Raw genomic sequence first — 22,314 nt, 5'->3', positions numbered from 1 at the left:
CTGTATTTTAGTAAGTGTACAGTAGTTTGCAAAAGCTTTAAGAGCCCTGGATATTTTGTTGATTTTCTAAGGGATAAACATCCTCTACTGATAAACTTGTATGACATTTTCTGCCAAGTGTATAGCCCAATTTCTAGTTATTTGCTGATTTGCTAACATTCAAAAATAAGAAAAAAATGCATACACACATAATTCATAGCACAGAACATGAATGACACTGACAGCAATCACTTTGGTAGACTTTTATTTCTAAACAACTGTTTACCTTCATTGTCACTCGTTTCATTACACTACTTTCACTGTGCTTGCTGGAGTTTTTTTTTTTTTTTTTTAAATAAAGACACCAGTTCCAGAATAGTCCTCTTACATGTCTGCACTCTGGCAAATCTTCCATTTGTGTTGCAAAACAAGCTGCGAAAACCTTGTAAATTTTCCAACACAAGCTCTTACCTTAGTTATAAATCATTGCATAAGAATACTACTGCTGTAGCTTGAGAGTAATATGTAAGTAAAACAAATTGTGCGTTTAAAATGTAGAGCTTTACTCCTCATTAATTTGTGCGTTGAGACATTAAGATTCTTTCTCAAAAAGACACACACACACACACACACACACACACACACACACACACACACACACACACACACAAATTTACTTTGGTTTATATTGTACTACAACCCCTGCCTTTCAGACTGAGACCTGTCTTTTTAAGACTGGTAGTCTAAGTCATCATTTATAACCAGTGAAAAATGCATAGATAACTGGATGTGTTTACTTCAAATTCTGCACATGCCATTTTCTGGACACAAGTCATCCCAGGCTGCAAACCCTTTAAACATCTTTTAAAACCAACTATAACATTACCTTCCTATGTATTTTAAAACTGGTTAACAGGAGCTTAGTACCTCACTAGCCTTCAGCAACATATACCCAGCCCATAGAGAAGAGAACCCTTCAGCTTCCTCTATATATGTGGGCGAGTAGCACATGCTGAAGGCCCTAGGAGGATCAGGTAACACAGATTTCATTGGCCCAGGCTGGCGGCTTGCTGTCATAAGGGACAAGCACTCGGTTCCCCGCACCTCTACCATCCTCCTCAGGCTCTCCTTGCTCTCCTTCATCCCTCTCTCCTGGCTCCTCCATTCCTCTCCTTCCCACCCAGGCCAGCTGCTCTAAGCCTTCCTGCACACAGAATGGCTTCTCCAGTACTTTCAGAACTCTTTGCACCTGATGGAAGAGATCAGAGTCAAGTTCATTTTAAAACAATATTACAAACAAATTAACATCATATATTACATTTAAATGAATGTCAGTGTTACACTACACTCCTTATTAATGCTTAAAATGGGCATTCCACAAATTTAACACTTCCTCATGGTGAAAACGGTCATTCGGAGTCCAGTTTCCCAAAACAGTAGAAAATCATTGTTAAGATCATTGTAACTGGTAGAGAGTGTGTTCAGTGTAACACTCACTCTATTTTTTAAAAAATCATCTTTTATGCTAAGACGCTTTTGGGAAACCCAGCCCTGAGTTGTTTGATGTAAAATAGGCCATTCTAGAGAAACTTACAGAGTCAGAAATGTTTACAATGGTGGTGATTTTCTACCAGGCATCCAAAGCATTAAATACCTCTAATAGCTACTTTACAGAAAGCTGTTATATGAAACTGTTACAAACAGGTAGCCTGTTACAAATACGTAGCCTGATGTCTAAGCCATTATTTTTCAATAGTTTTGAGACAAAGTTTTGGCCTGAAACATACTTTTTAAAATCAATTCATGGTGGAGAGGTACATGGAGGGTGTTGTAAGGCATTTTTACCACTATTTTTGCCATTTTCAACAATACATATCAAACCCTCAGAGGACACGCATGGGTTCACTGTTCGTTTTGAATAGGAAAAAAATTGCCAGATTTATGCTGTTGGCATTACAACTCCTAGTTCCCATCATCACCTCTGTAAATAAATCATTCGGTAGCTTTCTTTACAATGCAGCATTTCACATGAAACCACTCTGAATGATGATCGTTTTTAAACTCATGAAATTTCCCTTGTATCAATTGGTGAAAATTAAACTGATGAAAGTTTAACCTCAGAGAAGTCACCATTCTCAGCTGCCTCTATAGCATTCTGGGCAATGTAGTTCCGGAGCACCACACATGGATTGGTGCTGTCCATCACTTGCACTCTCTCTTCCTGCACCATCTTAACGTCACTTACTCCCTCACACTCACGAGCAAGACGCTGCCTGCAGTCAAACACAGTCATGTAAATGTTTATTTATAAATACATTTCTCTTTGGTAAAAAGCAAAGGACCTATGAGACAGCATTTCCAAGCATTTTCAAGGAACTGACCACAAACTCTGTTTGTTTTGGCTTTTTACCATCTGTTACAATTAATGAAGCCCCTGAGTCTTTTATCATCTGGGCTTTAAAATATTTGCTTGTTGCCTAGCACCAACTTTGCTCTAGCTGACTGCAGGTAAAGTGCTTCATCCCTGACTGCACCTGTACTGTTTGATCCAGCAGGCCCAGTCCTCTGTCTGCTTGGCCTTCAGCTCCTCCTCTGTGGTTTCCAACAGCTCTTTCAGTCTAGAGAGCTTCTCTAGCTGCCGTGCCACCGTCTTCCGATCTGATAAAATGTTGAAGAGCATGGGGTTGCTCTGGGCCATCGACAGAAGCATTGCTAACTCACTATGAGAAAGCAAGAGTGTGCAAAGAGAACTGGTTTGTTTAATAAATAAATAAATAACGTGTAAACAAAAAATTGTATATTGGGTTTGGAAACATTACAGTGAATGTCTCTGAAACAAATACGATTTCCTCTTGGCAGATCTAATGCAGATTTACATAAACACTGCTTTCTAAATCAGGGAAGGACTATTTATTCAGTCTACATATGTCATTCAAAGATTAGCAAGCATTCTACCAGAAGGTTCCAAAACTGATGAACACAGCCAAACACAGGATGTGTCAAAATACAACTGTTTCCTTAGTGATGAGATTTGTAAAACCTTTCTACCCCTACAAGAATGGAGTAAGAAAAAAAAAATAAGAAAGAAAACCTTACCGAGGATCCATAGTAGGTCTGCTGGCAGCTTTCAACTCCTGTAGAGAGGCACACTGCTGTAAGAGCAGCTCAGTGGCCTGCTTGATAGCCTCAGTATCATCTGCTGCCTCTCCCTCTACAGGACAAGAGATCTGGCTCAAACTGCGGAAAGTGTTGGTGAAATCAGCACCTGAAAATGCAGTCAGAGAAGAGAAGCAGAGATGGGTCATCCAATCATAGGATTATTTAAATACCTGACTATACTTATAAAGTGAGTAAAAGTTGAGCCTCCACTCTACCAGTGTTGTGCATAGTCTGCATGAAATTTGTGATGAGCACTTCGTCCTCTGGTTCTTCCTTTCTCAGGAGGCCCAGCTTTCTCCTCATGTTCTGCAAGTAGAAAGTGTTGTAGAGGGGCAGGTACTCGTCCAGCACAGCCTGAGCCCTCTCTGAGGGCAGATCTGGGCTCAGGGCCTCAGCCAGACGAGCCAGATTCCAGCGGCAGATGGCTGGCTGGGCTTGGTATGAGTAGCGGCCGGAATTATCAGAAGCATTACAGATGAAGTCTGGGTCGAAGCTTCAATGGTAGAAACAGCACAGAGATTAAGTATTGTACAATAGGCTGTATGGACCATAAACACAAGAGTGCATATGTCAAAAAAGGCCTACTGGTAGAGAAAGTTCACATGAGGAAATGTTTATTTTGAAATATATTTGTGTTCATGCAGACATGAGGGGTCCTGAGAATTAATTCAGGGGAAAAAAATCAGTTGTTTTGAGTGCTAGTGGCACTCAGCTTAAATCTTTTGAGACATTAATACTTCACAAGGGAAACAAAACTTCACAAGGTGGTGGAATGAACTTCCCCTAAGTGTCCGAACAGCAGAATCACTTGCTGTCTTTAAACGACGTCTGAAGACCCATCTCTTTACACTACACTTATCTAATCACTAACACTGTCTATTAAAGATCTTCACCTCTTTTTGTTCACTGTATTTTATTACATACTTTTTTCAGCAGGTTTAGTGGACTCTGTGTTGAGTTGTAGGTATTTTTCTACTTGTTGTATTTGTTTTAGGTCTCAATGCATAGATAACTTCAGGTAGCAATTTAGAGCAAAGCTCTTTAAAATTATGTCGACCTTTATTAACATGAGATATTCTGAAGTAATGACAAGCACTTTTGTAAGTCGCTCTGGATAAGAGCGTCTGATAAATGCCATAATTGTAAATGTAAATCTTAACTGTTCTGTACAAGATAAAGCAGTAAGTACTTCTTTGACTGATAACCTACTCAGGTAAGCATTTTAAAGCCTCAAACAGGAACTCTGTGGTCACAGCAAATTCACATTACACACATTCTTGATTACACCTTGAGATGCCTTATTTTCCAGAGTACTTTCCAAACAGAACTGTTCTCCACTGAATGCTAAAAGCTAAAAGTTAAGATAACTCAACTGTTAAAACTGAGCAAATGCATGCAAATTACAGCTTTTATATCGGTTTTGTTCTTGAATTAAAAGCTGTATATACATTTAATGGGGGTCCATTACCCCCATCAAATTACAATTCACAACATGCATTTTCAACAGCATTTCTAAGAAACAAGGTGCCCAGCTGAGATACATTTAGGCTATCTCTGAGAAAACAGCAGTGAGTGTGTCTAAGGCCTTACCGGTCCATGAAGCCAAAGGGTCCATAGTCCAGTGTGAGCCCCAGAATGCTCATATTATCAGTATTAAGGACTCCATGACAGAAACCCACACACTGCCACTGGGCCACCAGCCTGGCTGTTCTCAGCATTACCTTAAAAATAAAAAAGAAAGAAAAAAAAATGAACAAACTCCTGGTTATAATAATAGCATTATATATAAAAACTCAAGAACCTGTGTAAGTTGACTACTCATTTTGTTAAATAAAATTGTTAGATTTGCATTGTAGACAAAACTACCACCTATCAGCACTATATCAGCACTGTAAAGAAAATCAGTGTTGATAAGGTTCTTAAATAATGAACCATTTCACATCAAATCAATCTCTGATGAACTAAAATCTTAGAATTTATTTGACCATGACTGTATGTCCTACCTCTCTAAAGAAAGCAGTGTTCCTCTCCACTGGGTCTGAATGGTTCTGCTGAATCTCTGGGTAGAAAGTTTCAATAACATAATCCAGCATCTGAGTTCTGATCTCATCACGTCCATAGCTGGGGCCCTGTCGGCCTGTAAATTCATCAGCCTGTTTGAAGATCTCAAAAGAGCCAAACCTGAACAGAGCCAATAGTGTGCACAAACTCAGATGATTAAGGCCTATCAAAAACCATTTAATCAATAACACTTTGAATTGATCATTTTGGTATCAGCTGTCAACATCAATGTGTTTTGTACCTATGTAAGAATAGGGGGAGACACTGTTTACCTGATAAAGGTGGGAGCAATGCGCAACACCACAGAGCATCTCTCCATGCGTGGATTGCCGCTGTAAAACACATCTCTCATGACCTGCGAGTCTGAGGTCACTATGGAGCCAGCCCGTGTGGTGGGCATGCCAAGGGCAAACACTGCTTCACTGCACAAAAACTCACGGATGCTCGAGCGCAAAACTTTACGCCCGTCTGCTTGCCTGAAGGATGAAATGAGGAAATGGACACACGTGTGTTTAACTACTTGTCATAAGAAAGGGGACAAGCAACACTGCTTGCAACACAGTATTGAGATGACTTCAGCAGTTGGTGCATTTTTGTGTGTTTTTCGAATGCGTTAGGATTTGGGCAGAGTGTGTGAAACCAGAAGACCTACCTACTCTAACATCATAGTCATTTACCCAGTAAATGTATGAACAGGGTACAACCTAGAAGACTTCCTACACTGCTTTTGCCCAACACTTTTGTGAAAGAAAAGGTTTGCTTTTTCTGCAGTTTTCAGTATTTTGACATTTTACCACATTAAAACGTGTATGGCGCAATGTAATAGTCATAATAGTTATGCTATATACACGGTTTTAGCCGTTTCATTCTAGCTAACGTTACGCCCCTGTGCCTGAGGAAGCCTACCTGGAGTAAGGAGTCAGCCCTGCACCTTTCACCTGGATTTCCCAACGACCACTGGGGTTTTCTTTCAGCAGTTCAGGGCTCTGGTCGGCCGGAGCTTTCACCTCCCCCAAGTAGCATGCAGCTCCGTCGCCCAGTTGCCCGGCAAACTGGCCGAACTGGTGTCCGCAGTAGCAGTGAGCAGCGGGCTCGGAGCCCGGCATCAGTCTGGATCCGCTCAGATACTCCGCTCCCAGCGGATCCTTCTCCACCTCCTCCTCGCTGAGGCCCAGCAGCGCCAGAGCCCCGCTGGACACGGCCACGAACCGCGGGTTCTTCAGCGGCTGCGGCTGGACTCTGGAGAAACAGGCCCCCCGGACTGTCCTCACTCCGGGATCCTCGGACGGGTCCAGAGGAAGTTTCCTCAGCACGACGTTGTCGAAGGGCAGCCGCTCCAGAGGAGAGCGGCTCGCCCCAATTCCCATATTGTCCATTCCCAAGGAAGAAAACCTGCACAGAACAGCGCTGGGATACCAGATAGAGGGTCGTGTCAGACGAAACGCACTGGCAGCCATTCACAAATTGCCTGTGTCGTGCTTAATCTCATTATGATTACAGAGCTGATGCCATTTTTACGTAACTTTTATTAGCGTGCCGCTGAGATCCGGTGTTGTATGCGATTCAGTTCCCCCTGGAAACCACGTTCCCCTTGACAGACGCGCGTTCAAAGCCCAGAACCCAACGCCAAGCAACGGTGGAACCACGGGAAGCGAAGAGGTCCAAGAAGCGTGTTTCTGCCGGCGTAGAGCAATACGAAAACCAGTTCCCAGTATAATTTCCCCCAAAACCGGTCTTTTGTGCGACTTATTTCTGTTCACTGTAATATAACATTATCTTCGAAACGTCTGTTGTGCCTGCATCGGTCCTCCTTTGTTTTTGTTCCCCCTACAATGCCCACACCCGGAACCAATGTTTGTCTTTTACTCCGATCCCAAATCATGGAAAGCAAACAAACAAAAAGGATAAATAAAGCCACAGATCATGTTGGAAAATATTTATTGAGGGTTTCTAAGTTGTACTGTGGTGCTGCAATATGGCATTTTATTATGACTGACGCAAATTAAACACTGACCTAGTTTTGGCTGCCAAAGGCAATAAACGCTGATCATTAGAGGCCCAAAGTCTTATTGGCCTGAATTTTCTTCGGATTTTTGCTTAGAAAAATGTGCCAAGTAAACATTGTTAACGTTCACCGTTCACTCACCAGCGCAGAGTCGCCTGCAAAAACAGCATGTTTTGGATTTATTCTTTCTGTTATGTCTTGAAAACCAGCACATTTACATTTATCCACCTACAGCAGTTTATCCCTGCGCTGGCATGCTGAAATTATAAGGAGCATTTCCGTTTGGAATGCTTTTTCAGATCATAGAGATCACTTACATTTATCTCAAAGGCACAGTAACAAAAACAGCATGTTTAATTCTAAAGGTTAAAGAGAGGTAGGAAAAAGGTCATGTAAAACATTAATTAAGAGTGTTTTTTAGGGTACATAAAACCACACAGAAGCCATAATGAACCTGAGAAAAAATAAATACAAGAAAAATATAGGATGTAGGCCCCTTAATGGAACGAGAGAGAGAGAGAGAGAGAGAGAGAGAGAGAGAGAGAGAGAGAGAGAGAGAGAGAGTGAAAGATGGGTTGTCTGTCAATAATAAATGTCATGAAACACTTTATAGTTTTTCTCTCAAAATGAATACAACCATCAGAAATAGCGAGAAGGTTTAGGTGACAATAGAGACAAATTTACATACAGCACCTTCCTCTGTAATAAGGACCTATTGCATAACGATTAAAGACTAAGATAAACATGCAAGCTTACATTAATACTCCAGTTAGCGGAACCCATATGGCTCAGTATGTACTGCATTCTCCATTCACCAGCCGTACTGATATTCATAAGCAAAAAATGCATCGTTAAGAGGGCAGATTTGCAGGGCTTTTTCTCAGAGTATTTACAATCTTTTTTCCAGAACTGAAAATTTCTGCTCATGCTTGCAGTTTTAAGTGAACGCAAAAAACTGTCAATATTTTAAATGGATGCCCCAGTATGAGCAACAGATAAAAAGCAACAGCGAAAGAAGTGTAAGACATTGACCCTGAAACCCCATAAAAACAAGACAATTCATATGCAGCAATTTGCTCCATTTCCATAAACCATTAATCAGATGACCATTTCCTGGTCCAAGTCATGACCCTTACCCTAACCTCTATTACAAAGTTCTTAATACAATTAATTAATCTTTACATGTTCTAATATTTATAATATCTGGAGATCATAGTAAATAAATCAGGTTAAAATCATTTATGAACTTGGGAATGGAGGGGGGGGTGTTGACAATTGGACATCAAGTACATTCCTTCAAGCTTAAATGCATCTGACATTTTTTTTATAATCATTGTCTAATTATGTTCTCATATGGCTACATAAATTAAATTAATATTTTAAAAAATGGTATGTAAATTGAAAATATTTAACCAGTCGTTCCCCTTTAGAAATGCAGAGAGAGTAACAAATATATTAAATGCTTCTATTTGAAAATCAGAATCGGTCAGTAGACTCCTAACCTCTTTTGCTGTTGGTCCACTGAACTGTAATTAAGGCCTCATATTCTCAGATGACGTATTGTTTTAAATACAAATCAATGGTTTCCTTTTGTTCTGCCAAAAACATAATATACTGCAATATTCGTCACATCTCAAATCAGCAACGTATATTGCTCCATCCACTCAACTGCACAGTGAAAATAAATAAATGACAAATTGAAAATAGCATACATAAAACAGAAGACTGCAGTTTAAATAGTACCCATTTATTATGATCAGATGGTGAAAGATCAAATAAAACTAACCAGCTTTTGTCTATTAGCCCTTTTTCTGGCTCATCGAATGGGAGGCACTTGTCAGTTGACATGGGCATAGTTTATGGTCCAAACTCAATACTGAGACATCGAGAACCTTTTCATTTGTATCACTGCATCACAGACTTTCATCTTTGGAAGATCAACAATGCAGAGACATTCAGGTGTCATTTTAAAACAATGCAATTAGTGCTTCAACAATATTGCCAAGTTTATTTGCCACTGCAAAATATATATTTTTCCTTCAAGCAGATGTGGCTAGATGAATTTTGAGGGCATTTCTCTGAACTGGGATTTGATGTTTGGGTTAGTTGTACAAAGAACAAACAAGTAATTGTCGATTACCCCCCCCCTTTCCAAACTGAACATACACCTGCATTCAAACAGACCCACTTTTGATGGGTGCCAAAGGGTCTTAAGGAATTAATTTCTAGATCACATTTCTCTTCACAATCATACCACAAAGAAATACTTTCTGAAAAGCATAAAATTACTTTGGTCAAAATCATATGATGTTAATTACGTGGCCATGTTAATATAATCATTTGTGATAAAATTATAATCTATGTAATGCATAATACACTCTACCCAGTTTAAATATCTCTGTGGTAGAAATGGAAAATTTGGTGTAGCGTTTTTAAAAGTGCTCACTCTGCAGCACTGTCGGGCCTTTGTTACTAGGCCAAAAACCTTGATGAATAGAACAAAAATGTTACGTTGCATATTCAGTTTGTTGCCCTGCTACCTACAATGCTGTGTTGACAGACTTGACATGTTAAAAACCATTCAGCACAACTGAATACAGATCTCCCCCACATTATCACTGAAGATGTGGGTATATAATATAAACCACTTGGATGAAACATGTATTACAACAGCACTGGAACAGTATTGTCATGTACTGAATTGTAAGAAAGAGGGAAAACAGAAGAAAAGGAAAGATAAGTACTGTCCGAGTTCTTTGGCAGTACTGCTCTGTGTTTGAACAGAGCAGAGAAGAGAGCAGGTAGATGAGAGAAGGCTGCTCCAAGCCAACTGCCCGAATTCCAGTTGTGTTTAGAGGACGCTGGCTGTGTCCACCCTCTTATCTACCTCAGCCCCTCTGCTGTACTTAAGGCCACTGGTGTTTTAAGCGTAACATCCTCCTTGTGAAGGTCTACTGAAAAACGTAGAGGTCAGGCAGGGGGCGGTCGTAAATTCTCCAGCAGCGACTGGACAGCGGGTAGGGAGAGTAAGGCCCTCCCCATCCCTCCTCCAGCACGGTAGCAGGCGTACCCTAGAGCGCCTAGCACTGCCCCCTTCAACACAGTCCGCAACACCCAGCCGAATCGAGATGGTGGTGCCACACTGATGGAAGGGATATAGTATTAAACAGGTGGCAAGGAGTAAAAAATACATGACACTGGTCAAAAACTGGTTTGATTAGTCAGTTAAAAAAAAAAAAAAAAAAAAAAAAAAAAAAAACACCTCACCTCATGATTTCATGAATATTGAGCTCTTTGTCCCAATTTTTCTCAATACCAGGAACATGGCCCATTCCAACCACTCCCACCACCACAGCAGGCACTTCTACAAGGGAACACAATTGCCAAAATGAGCAGGCATTTCATGTGGTGCATTCCCATTTGTTATATAGTCATCAAGCACTGAAAGCACTATCAAGTGTAATTTGGAATTTGTTCCAGATAAATGAACAATTGCACAAATGAATTTATATACAATTTAATAATGAACATATATGCATTATAGCTGTCTATTCCATTAGCATTAAATTAATGGCAAAAAATTTCCCCCTTACCTTATGTTCGGTGTCTGAAGTGTGCTGCATAAATTTTGTACTGGAACTTAAGGTAGAAACTCATGGATGTATATGTCTTCTTAATGTTTTTTGTTCTTTTTATGCCATTATAAAGACCTTGTTGTGTGCAAAAGCTATAGAAGCATACTTTGTATGCATGTCCTGGCCAATCGAGTGAGTTTTGGGCAAGAGGAAAATTGTGTAAACAAGCTTTTTCAGTGAATTATTCCAATGGTTCTCTACTGCAGTCCTGGAGACGCACAGCCCTGTACAGTAGTTTCAGGTATTCTCTACCCCGACACATCTGATCCAGCCAGGGGTGCAAAACAGGTCTGACAGTTTGGGGGAGGGGAAAAACCTTATGAAGGTACAATCTACATACAGCAATGTAAACATACAACTAGGTAAACTGTACAAACTGCACACACCTACAGTTTGAGCCATATTTTCATGTCAAGTGCTTTATATGTCAATATTAAAACACAAAGACCAACAATATTATTAACGTGAAAAACAGCATCATGAATTTGAGACACTGTCAGTGTAGAAATTACTTTTTATTACATTGGTAGATTTTTCTACTGTCACCAAAATTGTGTTCTGCATGCTGCTATAAATCATTTAGCAAAATACCACAATACTTCTGTAAGTAATGATTTGAGATATGGAAAGTGGAAGGACTACAATCACTGTTACGACAAAATTCAACTACCAATTAATAGTAGTAAATACATGTTTCAATAAAAATGTGGAGACTAAAAAGTTGTAAAAACATGCTGTAATAATATAAATCAATAAAACAATCCATGTCATTTTTGACAACCATTCCAGGAACCCACAAAATCTCAAATAATTTTAAGAAGTGCAGTGGACCCAACTCATGAACAGCTTGATAATTAGCTAATCAGCTGGATCAGGTGTTTTGGGGAGGGAATAGAAATCACAGAAACTAGGCAGTTCAGTAGGTCCCCAGAACAGGCGCTGGAAACCACTGAATAATGTGGCAGTATGTATTACTCACTCTGAGCATTAGGTGGCGCCTCAACACAGCGGGCAGCCTGCCTGAGTGTGTGCGTGAGGTAGATGTCTCGTTCCGCCACAATGGTGCGGTGCAATGCAGGGAACTCGCCAATCATCTCTGACATTGTCTGCTCCAGTAGATCTTTCTGTTTACACTTCTCTACATCTTCTTTACTGACAAAAAAAAAAAGCACACACCACACATTACAGGTGCAGTAATTGTATCTTTTCATTTGTCAGTGATGTGCAATAAAAAGACTGCATATAAAGAGCAGATATTCAGAGTGAGGCTGGTTCTAAGGTACCTGATGGGGTCAGACAGGAAGCACAATCCCCAGGCTAGCCGTGCTTTCTGCCATAGACTCAGAGCAGCAATGGCACGCTTAAACGTCACTGGGATTGGCCTGTCCCCAAGGTGGAACTTGCAGAAGGGCACTTTACCTGCCTGTGGGACAAAAGGAGATTGTTAAACATTTTACAGATTCTGCTGACTGTGTCACAGTTTGCAAGCAGACAAAATGTGCTTCCAATGGCAACAGTAACCAAAAAGAAACATAGCAGAATTAGACATTTGTATGTAGATCAGTGAAGCCTGCATGTATGGCTTGTGTCTATGCCAACCTCTTTGAAGGCTTCTCTAAACTCTCCTCCAGGGGCCATGCCCAGCTGTTCTGTGATGTGAGCAGAGACTTTAAGCAGCAGGATCTGCATGAGGCCTGACATTACACCATTCTGCAATGGGAAAACACAGCAGAGAGAGTATGAGGGAGATGATGCAATTTCAGGGTAACTGTCAACAGTCTGCTGCATGCCTAACCTGTTTAATGGCCTGTTGGACCTTCTCCAAGTTGATGTCTTTGGCCTCTTTCAGCAATGTTTTCTCATCCATCTTCAGCATAGATACCCTATATTGGCACAACTCTACCACCACCACATCCGGCTGCACCGCACGGATCGTCTGATTGAGCGGGAACAAAAGGAAACAAAAGAAATAAAGAACTACCACATCAAGCACTATGCTAATACCTAATGGCCACACCAGAGTTGGCCTCTCTTCCTGAGAGGCTTTGGTAAACACAAACCTTGCTTGAACATTTAAGGCACTATTACATTAGAGAGAAAAGTCATTAAAAAACATTAAAGGGTGAAAATTAATAGGTTTAGCACATGACAGTGGGGCTGTGGTGTTAATTTACAGAATAATGATTTTATACTAATATCAGTGATGCAAACAAGTAAGGGGTAAAAAGGTGAGAATATTGTGTCAATAGAGAAACAATTGAAGACACCCATGGACCACTTTCCCTTTGTCCAATGTCAGATTAAACATACCCTTAAACATAACCCAAGTGTGACTTATGAAACCAAGTAATATGTCTGTGTTGTCACAAAATCCAACGTATCAGGAGTTGACATTTTCACATTTCTCTATCACATCACCTTAGAATAACTATGCACCACACAGCTGGCCAGCTATCTTGAGCTCACTACCTAGCTAAGCCAGCTATGTTGACCAACACACAACTGCCATACCTTTACCTCCAGCTGTCTAATATTACTGTTTATTGTTATCAGAGCTGGTCTTGACCTCCCCAGGGTCCTAAACAAAATTCTACAAAGGCATCATGCCCATATCCTGTCTGGACTGGATTCCACAGAGGCCACCACTGCAAGTTTCATTTTGTGCACACGCATATGAACACGTTTATGCGTGATGTGGTTACCTTTCCAAGCTGCACTTTGTAAACACCACTGCCCGTAGGCATTAGCAACACAATAAACAGCTGTTCTTCGCTCTCATATTTTTTCTTTTTATATCTTTGACCAGATGGATAGTTTCGGTTTATCCTCTCATTTTTGACACAAGCGAGATGTGGGGCACTTATGTAAATTGCAGGGCCCTAGGCAACATGAATAGTGAGCACATAGGGCCAAATGGCTGTTGCTAATAAGCATTTTGGACTGCTAGATTTAGTAGAATACGTACGACTGACCTCATGTTTGGCAGACTCCTCTTCCCTTTCGTCTCCTCAGCTTTGGAGAACAAAAAGATAAACACTGAGGCGTTTTCTGCCAATATTCCGCAAAGACCCACCCTACTCTATGTCTTCACCGAATGCAGGTGCGGGAAATGTATTCCAGCAAAGATAATCGAGTCTAAACTTTTGCCATTGTAGGTCACATGGCCGTCTGCCTGACCCCCCACCTTCCAAAAAAATTCTCCTTGGATCTGCACAAATCTCGTATGTGACCTATTCTGATCTTAAATGGCAAATTTCGCTGAAATGTGAGGAGTCTGCATGTCTGTAATACTGTAAATTATACATTTAATTATTAATTAATTTAATTCATAATTTAATTGAAAGCAAATTAATAAATCTAAACAATCACACTAAAGTCAGATAATCTGCTCACTCACATGGTGGCCTTTTATATTATTCAATGGTGGAGGAAGGGAAAAAATGTATTATTTTTAAAAAGTATTGATGCAGGCAGGTGAATATCTACCTTTTATTATTTTATTATTAATATTTTTTATGTTTATTAAGTCACTTGCTAGACTAACAGATTACCAAAATGCATTTCTCTCTTAATCCACAAGAGGGCACAGACTTCTATTAGCATTGGGTTCAGACAATCAGAAACAACCACTGTACTACACCAGTAAGCTCTTTACATCCACCTGCCACTTTAAACTGACCTAGACAGATGCGTTTGTTAGCATAAAGCCCATTTAAATGTTTGTTTTCTTTACAAATAATAGCATTGCCTTCATATAAAAAATGACAATAATACTGTCTACTGTCACAAAACTTTAAATATTGCATTTGAATTACATCACTGCTGAATTATCATGAGATTATATTATCATGGGAGAAAGTGGCCGATATGACAACATTTTATGTTTTTGTGATGAATTATTATTACACTACAAAATGTTTTCTGAATACATTGTACTTACAAAACACATTTTATTTAAGAAGAGAGCAAAAATAGCTCTGTTTAATTGTATTTAATATGTAGAAATGTGCCACTCCTGGGTCCTTTGTCTGTTGTAACTTACCAAACCACAAAAAATTAGATATATTGGGAATCAAGAAAATGTCAAGCATTGTGATGTTGTATTTTTGCCATATTGCCCACTTCTAAATTGTGAGGCCTGCAGCAATTTCCACCACCAATATTATATATATGAAGTCATTGTACCAGTGTGCAGTAGCCCTTCATTGATGTAGTACTATTAAATGCTTTGCCTTTTGAAAGAGTTACTCAAGTTCTTTCTCAAGACTCTGGGTGATGCATTCTTACCGTAGCTACATCTTTCTTGCTGCTGTCACTGAAGTGTGCTGTGCCTACCAAGTAGACCACGCTACCTTCTGGCGTAGTGAGCTGAGTGACGGTGTCGGGCAGATCAGGATTCGCCTGCCTACGCTGAGCCCGCACTTGCCATAATACCTCCACTGCCTCAGAGTCCGCTACAAAAAAAGATGAAAAAGGCATCACTGGAAGATTCTAAACAGTAATCTGACAAGATTCTGCACAGTTCATGCTACTCAAAAGTGCCCTTCATATTTGCACTTGTACTTGACAATGCATGAGTGCAAACTTGGTGGTTTCAATAGCAAGACAGCCAAAACTCACAAAGTCCAAGAGGAAACCGAGGTTGTGTGTCATCCTCTGATGGGCCAACTGACTCATCCTACACACATAAGATCAACCACAAAATAAACAACAGCAAAAACAAAGTAAGGAAATGTTTCAGAAGTGTTTAACAGTGAAAACTTCCATACGGTCACAAGAGGTTTTTTTTTTGTTGTTGTACAAGCGCTGATATAGGCTCTCTTACTGGCATGACTTTTTTTTTTTGTAAATAGGAGTACCATCTTATCCCATATTTGCTTTTCTAATCTGAGACACTTCATGAGTAGAGGCTCAGATGTAACTTTGAACCCACAGCCCTTACAGGTTGTCATCTTAAATGAAAAAATTGACACCATCCACAATGAATACTTAGTCTCTCAAATACTAGTCACGAAGGGCCACAGCACAGAAATTAACACACTGAGCTGAAATGTAGTCCTCACACCTGGTGTCTGAGTGCCATGTCTTAAAGTCACTACATTAATGAACGTAGTGACATCAGGCCTTGTTCATACCTGGTGTTCACATCTGACTGACTTAACTTCTATCTTGAGTTATCTGATCCCAGGTGGACAGTGGGATGTAAATCCATTCACACTTGGCATTTCCAAGTGTCTTGAATGTGTCTCCAGTGACTGGACTTTGTGACTTGAGAAAGTTTACCTTGGAAATGTACTGTCCACTTCTCACAACTGCTTTAAAATTGCAGGTTAAACCAGAAATCAAGATTAATCGTGTTAGATGTTATTTTCCATTTTTAATGTTTAGGAACATTCAAGAAAAATCTGAATAAGGATTGTTAGAAAAAAAAAGCTGACTGCATAATATCATATCTTTTTATTTCTGGCTTCAAAACCTTTTAATAAAGCATCATGGATTTTTTTTTATATCTACTGTATCTTCAAATCTACAAAGATGCATGTTAAAGCCATGTGTAATATTGCTGTAATGTTGGGTTACATTAATTAGTCTTTATGTTGGATCTGGATAGTGATACATTTCTGTGTCATAACTTTCCACTTCCCACCATCTCGAAGCTTGTATTCACTTTATTCCTTTTTGAATTTTATATACTTCATTCACTTAATAATTCCATTACCCCAAATCCCAAATGCAATCAATCTACTAAGACATCTTTGGTGGCGTACAAAGTAGGTTTCACAGGTAAAAACAACAGCCAAAAACTTTTTTAAGACAAATTAAGACACAGTTAGTGACATAACCTTTATAGCACCAGCACAAAACTAAAGTATCAAACTTTGGACACCAAACCTGTTTTGTCTGATCACCTAAATTTGTGCTGAGGACAAACGTTTTAAAAATTTATACAGATACATCACAGGCCTGCTGTGATTGCCAAATAAAACTTTCATTTGACACACTCACTTACTTGAGGCCAAAAACGTTTTTGTTAAGTACCACGGCACACCACAGAAAACGAACAGGTGGTTTAACAAACACATATTAAGCTGGTTAAAACAAACAGGCGAAGTGTAGGGTAACCACTTGTCTGCGTACTGACCCAGTCTTACCTCCGAGTTGTTGTCCTGGTCCATGGTGCACCGTCAATTAAAACTAATCTTCAGTTCTCTAGCAAGAGACAAGCTTAAGTTAATCAAAAGTTTATTTGGGTAAATTAAAGACCCTAGGATGTCTTTGGCAGACACGCAGGTAGTTTGCAGATTTGCCTTCTCTGTAATATAACGAATAATGAAATACTCCCCGGGTTCTTCCCAATTAATGCTACCAGGCATCAGACAGGCTTACTTCCACGAATAGCGTTAAATCAGGAAGAACAGATGGTAAAAAAAAATATTTCAGAAATGCAGTTAGCAAGAGTTAACATAACAGAAAAAAGCAGGACGACAAATTTCATCAAACTGGCCTACAAACCTGTCAACACTCCTGACTGGTGTTAAAAACATCCACAGTCATGTTTCATACCTACCTACCTAGCCAGCCAGCTAACGTTAGCCAACTAACGCTAGCTAGAACTTTGCCGGTTATGTTAGCTAATGTTTGCTCTCAAGCTTCGTCAGTCAGATCACGTTATGTGACAACAGAGCGACTATGAATAATTACCACCTGAGTATTTCGAAATGTTGCTATAACCAGCGTAAGGCAAGCGAGGTAAGCCAACTAGCAGTCGACAAATGTAGTCAATGCCAAAGCTACACAGCTAGAAAGCTAGCCGGCTGTTTCATTCAGCGCTCGGACACAGAAATGCGCTAACGTCAGCTAACGGAGCCAGCTAGCGTTACGTGGAGTACAGCCAGGTACACGACTAGCTGCAATCTCAGAACCCATTAATCGCTGTCATTCAGACGATTGGCATCTAATAAGATAGCCCCAGCAAGTCTGCCATACCCCTTCGTTAGTGTCGGCATGAGCAGGTTTAAAAGCCTTTCTTCAGAAAGGTGAACTGCTGCCAGCTAGGCAGCTCGCTGAGTAACAGCTGTAGATAGCAAAGAGACTCAGACAGCTAACCCTAGCGGCGTTACTCACGTCTGGTAACTGCGGAGGGAGCCGACTTTTGCTAAAGCAGACAGCTCCCATAGTTTACTCAAAGTTTCTCATATTGGTGACAGACCGTGTCAGTAAACTATTACTACCGCACACAGACCAAAGAAAGGCAAAAAAAATAGGAAACTTAGCGAAGGACGCTAACAGACGAGAAAGAACAAACAACCAAACTTACATCGGACACTGGTGAGACAGTTCTCTTCTCGTAAGTCTCAAGCCCCGGCCCCCGCGCTGACTTCTGGGTATTGTAGTTTTCTCACTGTTTTCTAAGCTCGCAAATGTATTCACCGCTGCAGGCCTGGAGGCGATTTTTAATTTAATTTAAAAACCTGAGCGTTAGTTATTTCAGACATCTTTATTAGGGGCTGAACTGTGATTCAGGACGTGGAGAAGTCCAATTCTTTCACCGGCTGTTATGCAAATTTAACAAAAGTTTGATTTAGCCACTTCATGTATGATGATTTTTACTGGCCGTGCAGCCTTGAATCTTTGAAATATTTAGTTTACATATGTCTTTTCAGATTTACTGTCCAATGACAAGCAACATCTTTACATGATTATTTGGATTTCAAGCTATATATTAACTGTCTGGCTAAGCTAGCTACTAAACGCTTCAAAATCCTTAATAACTTTTAGATTATACACTGCGTGATGTTTCAAACGCAGCCGTTTTCTTATCAAACCGATAAAAAAAAACGATACAGGGACATGGACATGTGGATGCTAAGTGTATGCAGCATTCCGAGATTCCAGGATTGTTTAACTGCAACTGCTAAAACCAATAACTTACACAGTTTGATCATGGTACAGACCTATATGTGCTTGTTATAAGGTGGAGTTTATATTTTAATTTGTGTCTTACTTATATATATATTTCTAAATCTGCAGTAGGCATGTACTGTTTAATTTTCATCACGGCTTGTGCTTTCTTACTGGCCAACATCACCGATGGCTTCAGGAAGTTCTAAACAGGTTTACATGCTCCCTTTGCTTTCCTTTCCTCAGGGCAGTGTCTGTTCTGCTAAAACCAGCGGCAGCGCTATGATTAGGCCCAGTCCTAGGCCGACACATTTTTATCATTGGCCCATTCAAAATGTCAGCTCAATTTATTTTCATACATATATGTATTATTTAAAATAACATGGGGGAAAAATACACTCCTTAAATATACTGCATTATAACCAGTAATCATAACTGTTAGGTGTTTACTAATTATCTCTCCCTCCTGGGCCACAAGCACTCTCTCAGACACCCACGTACAGTTTACAGCGCCCACCAAAGATGGCAGTCCTGGTGGTGCCACTGACTAAAATACTGACTTTTTGATTCAGTAACTTCTCAGCATGTTGCAACAAGTTACTGGAATCACAGCTTAACATCAGCGGGTTACTAGTTAACAGCCATGTGCGCCCTCTACAGCAGCTACAGCTACTGTGAGTGTGTGCATGTCTTGTGAAAGGGCTGTAAAAGAGATACAGCTGATTTATTTGATTAAAAAATCTTTACTCTCTAATATAGTGAATGTGTCATCAGTTGCAGTGCTGTGGTATGCACAATTGGTGCCCACATTTGGCCATAGTGCTAAATGATGAATACACAAACATAAAAGAAAAAGTTCTCACTTACGAAAAAATGTTAGGGAACATATAATTCAAAGTGTCAAAGTCATATTTTAACCTATGTTCCAATTAGCAATGTATTTTGGCAGGCTACATCATTATAGTTCTGATAATGCATCGTCATACCACCCAAACAGCTTCCGAAAGTCTATTAGATGAAACCCATTTCTGTTTTACAGTGGCCCAGATCCAGTTGGGCTTGAATCCAAAGTTCAATATGGCACTGATTGGAGTGGCTGAGAGGTGTGAAGAAGATATACAGATACAAAAAGGGTACTTGATCTCTAAACTCCTTTAATTGCGGCATTAACAGCCCTCACAATGCTCTGCTGATTGACTCTAAACCAGTCTGTTGCTTCACAGAGGAAGAGGAAAAGTACTGTGTAAAAGATGAAGAGTGGGCAAGCTGTGCAGCTTCATTTTGAAGGACACTCACTGGCCACTGCAGACAGCCTCAAATGTGATTTATTAACCAATAAAAATCTGTGCATGTCCAAGACCAGTGACCCCACTCACTGTGCTTCTCTGTCCACTAAATTTGCTCTAAAAGAGTTTCTGTGCCCAGCAGTGAGTTCAGATACAGCTGTCTCTAGCAGCAGCCTGAGCTTGTGTCCTGATGACCCTATATGTGGAGCAGCAACAGTGTGATCTACAGAAGTTAATATTAGGCACAGCATTATCATCATTATCACTCTCAGCTCCAAGCTCACATTGCTTCCACTCTAAATACCATTACCACTGGCCAAATACCTGGTTTAGGGGAAAATGTTCTGTACTTAATCATTCCTTTTCTCCTGAGGATATTGTGTCCTTCAAATTATTACATATTGAAAGAATCCTAATCATGTGTTCCAGGAGCAAGTGCTGAAAAGAGTCTGATATTTAAGTCTAACAGCTTGAATCAGCCATCAGATGGTGTTGTTCAAAACCTGGAGCTCAATACAGTCATCTGTGTTGAAACTATCAACAGAAATGGTTACAAAAGTAGAAAAAGCTCACAGTCTAATCAGAGCAGACAAAAAGACATGTCATTTTGCAAGAAAGAGACTAATTTATTTCACCAGGAAGATGTGATTCAATTTTCATTTGTTTGAAATGAACAGGGAAGACAAACATTTGCTACAGACTCTATTATTTTTAAGCTTGTATATAGCTCACCGTATATGGATCTTACATGTAGACCAAACTGGCTCAAAGTGAAGAGTTCAAAACACAGTCTGGACTTGTATACAAATACTTATATTAAGTAAGCATTCTCCCTGAACCGTTACTGTATAGTGTTAGCTTCAAGACTGACAGATCATCCTGAAATTCCATATTTGAGTAAGACCCTTGGTAAAGATACAAAGAAAAGCACTGAAAAACTGTCTTTGTATTTATCAGCTTGCACCAAACAGAGGTGAAATCTCGCTCTCCACAAACATGGGAACAATCACATAAGAGAATTTTGGTCAAATTAATTCAGCGTCCAAAAGTTCAGCTGTAATATCTAGTTTTAGGCCACGCTTGTGTTAAAGATCACCTGCATGCAAAAATGTGTTTTTTAAATGTTTGACACGTCTTGGACAGCTTATTATCATTATATAGAAGATTGGTATTGTGTCAAACCTGATTCCACAACACAGAGTTCAATGAACTGAAACGTTTAAGGCAGCCTGAACACTAACCTTTTAAGTTAAAACCTTAAAAAAGGCATTTAAAAAGGCCATTTTTGTGTGACACAGATGTGCTTCAACATATGGTCCATATGTTACTTAAGAGGATTGTGACAGGAAACTTGTCAAACTTATATGCTAAATATAAAAAACAGAGCTCTTCTAGTTGTTCTAAATAAGCACTCTGTAACACTGAAGGATGATTTTGGTACTATGAAGGAAATTTCCAGAAAACTTGGCATCAAACCCTGTCAATTCCTGTCATACCTGTTCTGAAAAATGATAGGTTTATTCAAATTTGTTTTTGATTGTGAAGGTCACACTGAATCCAGTGCTGTCAGTTGAGCAATGCGTTCTATTTCATATTCATGACCGTTTGCAGGCTTGGCCTATCTGCAGATGCAGGTTGATGAGAGTTCTAAAAAGTTTGTCACTCTAAAAATGAAGATTTACACCTGAGCAATCTTAACATCACACTACAATGTCTTAAAGACTATAGTCTTAGAGTTTACAGCTAAGTACTTGGTGCCTTACCTTGAAGGTAAAGGTAAACAGAATGACCAAAACAAATGTGTCAATGGGCCACAGTTCATGTCACCAAAGTTTGCTTCCTCTTTTGCAAGCTGATGGTGTACAACACATCAAATCAGTCCCACACCACCCATGCTACAACCAAAGCCTCACCACCCTCACTTTGAAACGATCACTATGTACATCCCAGGATCAAAGAGGTAGTGCAAAGCAAAAAGTAAATAAGCAGTGTATGTGTGGCATGCGCCTGCCCCCCAGGCCCCGATGATGACGGCCGCGAGAGCTGGTGGGGGCCAAACACCCAGTGGTGACGAACCTCGGCGAGGGTTAAGAGGGCAGAGCGCAAAGCCCGAGCTGCCCTGAATGAGAGCCAGCTGATGCTGATCTGGATGACAGCGTGAGCGCCTTTTAAAAAGAGCTGATAGGGAACAGAGCGGGAGAGAGAGGCGCAGAAAAGTTCCAGTGAAGAAAGGACTGAAAAGTCTAGCTAGCGTAAGCCACTGAAAAGTGTCCAGCATAGCATTGGT

The 22,314-nt window shown here is 40.1% G+C and overlaps 2 protein-coding genes and 1 long non-coding RNA gene across 6 annotated transcripts; 1 reads left to right on the top strand and 2 right to left on the bottom strand.

Annotated features, from left to right (window-relative positions):
• Nucleotides 1–227: 227 nt before the first annotated feature.
• Nucleotides 228–7,028, bottom strand: selenoo1 (selenoprotein O1). The gene is made up of 9 exons (XM_017689975.2): nt 6,106–7,028; nt 5,472–5,675; nt 5,142–5,319; nt 4,729–4,859; nt 3,354–3,631; nt 3,076–3,244; nt 2,514–2,699; nt 2,096–2,252; nt 228–1,228 (listed from the first exon to the last, which is right to left on the bottom strand). The coding sequence occupies exons 1-9, from the start codon at nt 6,654–6,656 to the stop codon at nt 1,001–1,003; spliced, it is 2,082 nt and encodes a 693-aa protein (XP_017545464.2). The 5' UTR covers nt 6,657–7,028; the 3' UTR covers nt 228–1,000.
• A 1,902-nt stretch (nt 7,029–8,930) lies between these two features.
• trabd (TraB domain containing) lies at nt 8,931–18,222 on the bottom strand. 4 transcript variants are annotated; one of them, XM_017690081.2, is made up of 10 exons: nt 18,158–18,222; nt 16,992–17,049; nt 15,460–15,517; nt 15,127–15,293; nt 12,635–12,775; nt 12,439–12,549; nt 12,123–12,262; nt 11,819–11,991; nt 10,472–10,568; nt 8,931–10,346 (listed from the first exon to the last, which is right to left on the bottom strand). In XM_017690081.2, exons 2-10 carry the CDS (start codon nt 17,013–17,015, stop codon nt 10,175–10,177), a joined length of 1,083 nt encoding a protein of 360 aa, XP_017545570.1. In that variant the 5' UTR covers nt 17,016–17,049; nt 18,158–18,222; the 3' UTR covers nt 8,931–10,174. The 4 variants fall into 4 exon arrangements, with proteins under 4 accessions (XP_017545570.1, XP_017545522.1, XP_017545538.1 ...); XM_017690033.1 differs by lacking the exon at nt 18,158–18,222 and adding an exon at nt 17,965–18,151 and having other exon boundaries at nt 10,175–10,346; XM_017690049.1 differs by lacking the exon at nt 18,158–18,222 and adding an exon at nt 17,827–17,958 and having other exon boundaries at nt 10,175–10,346.
• LOC108418077 lies at nt 17,506–20,056 on the top strand. The gene is made up of 3 exons (XR_001857450.1): nt 17,506–17,589; nt 19,781–19,874; nt 19,965–20,056. It is a non-coding gene; the product is annotated as an uncharacterized LOC108418077 (long non-coding RNA).
• Nucleotides 20,057–22,314: the final 2,258 nt, after the last annotated feature.

Source organism: Pygocentrus nattereri, chromosome 7 (genome assembly GCF_015220715.1).
Source record: "Pygocentrus nattereri isolate fPygNat1 chromosome 7, fPygNat1.pri, whole genome shotgun sequence".
Lineage (NCBI taxonomy): Eukaryota > Metazoa > Chordata > Actinopteri > Characiformes > Serrasalmidae > Pygocentrus > Pygocentrus nattereri.
The sequence above is the reverse complement of the archived record's forward strand: the minus strand, read 5'-3'. Positions and strand labels throughout refer to the sequence as shown.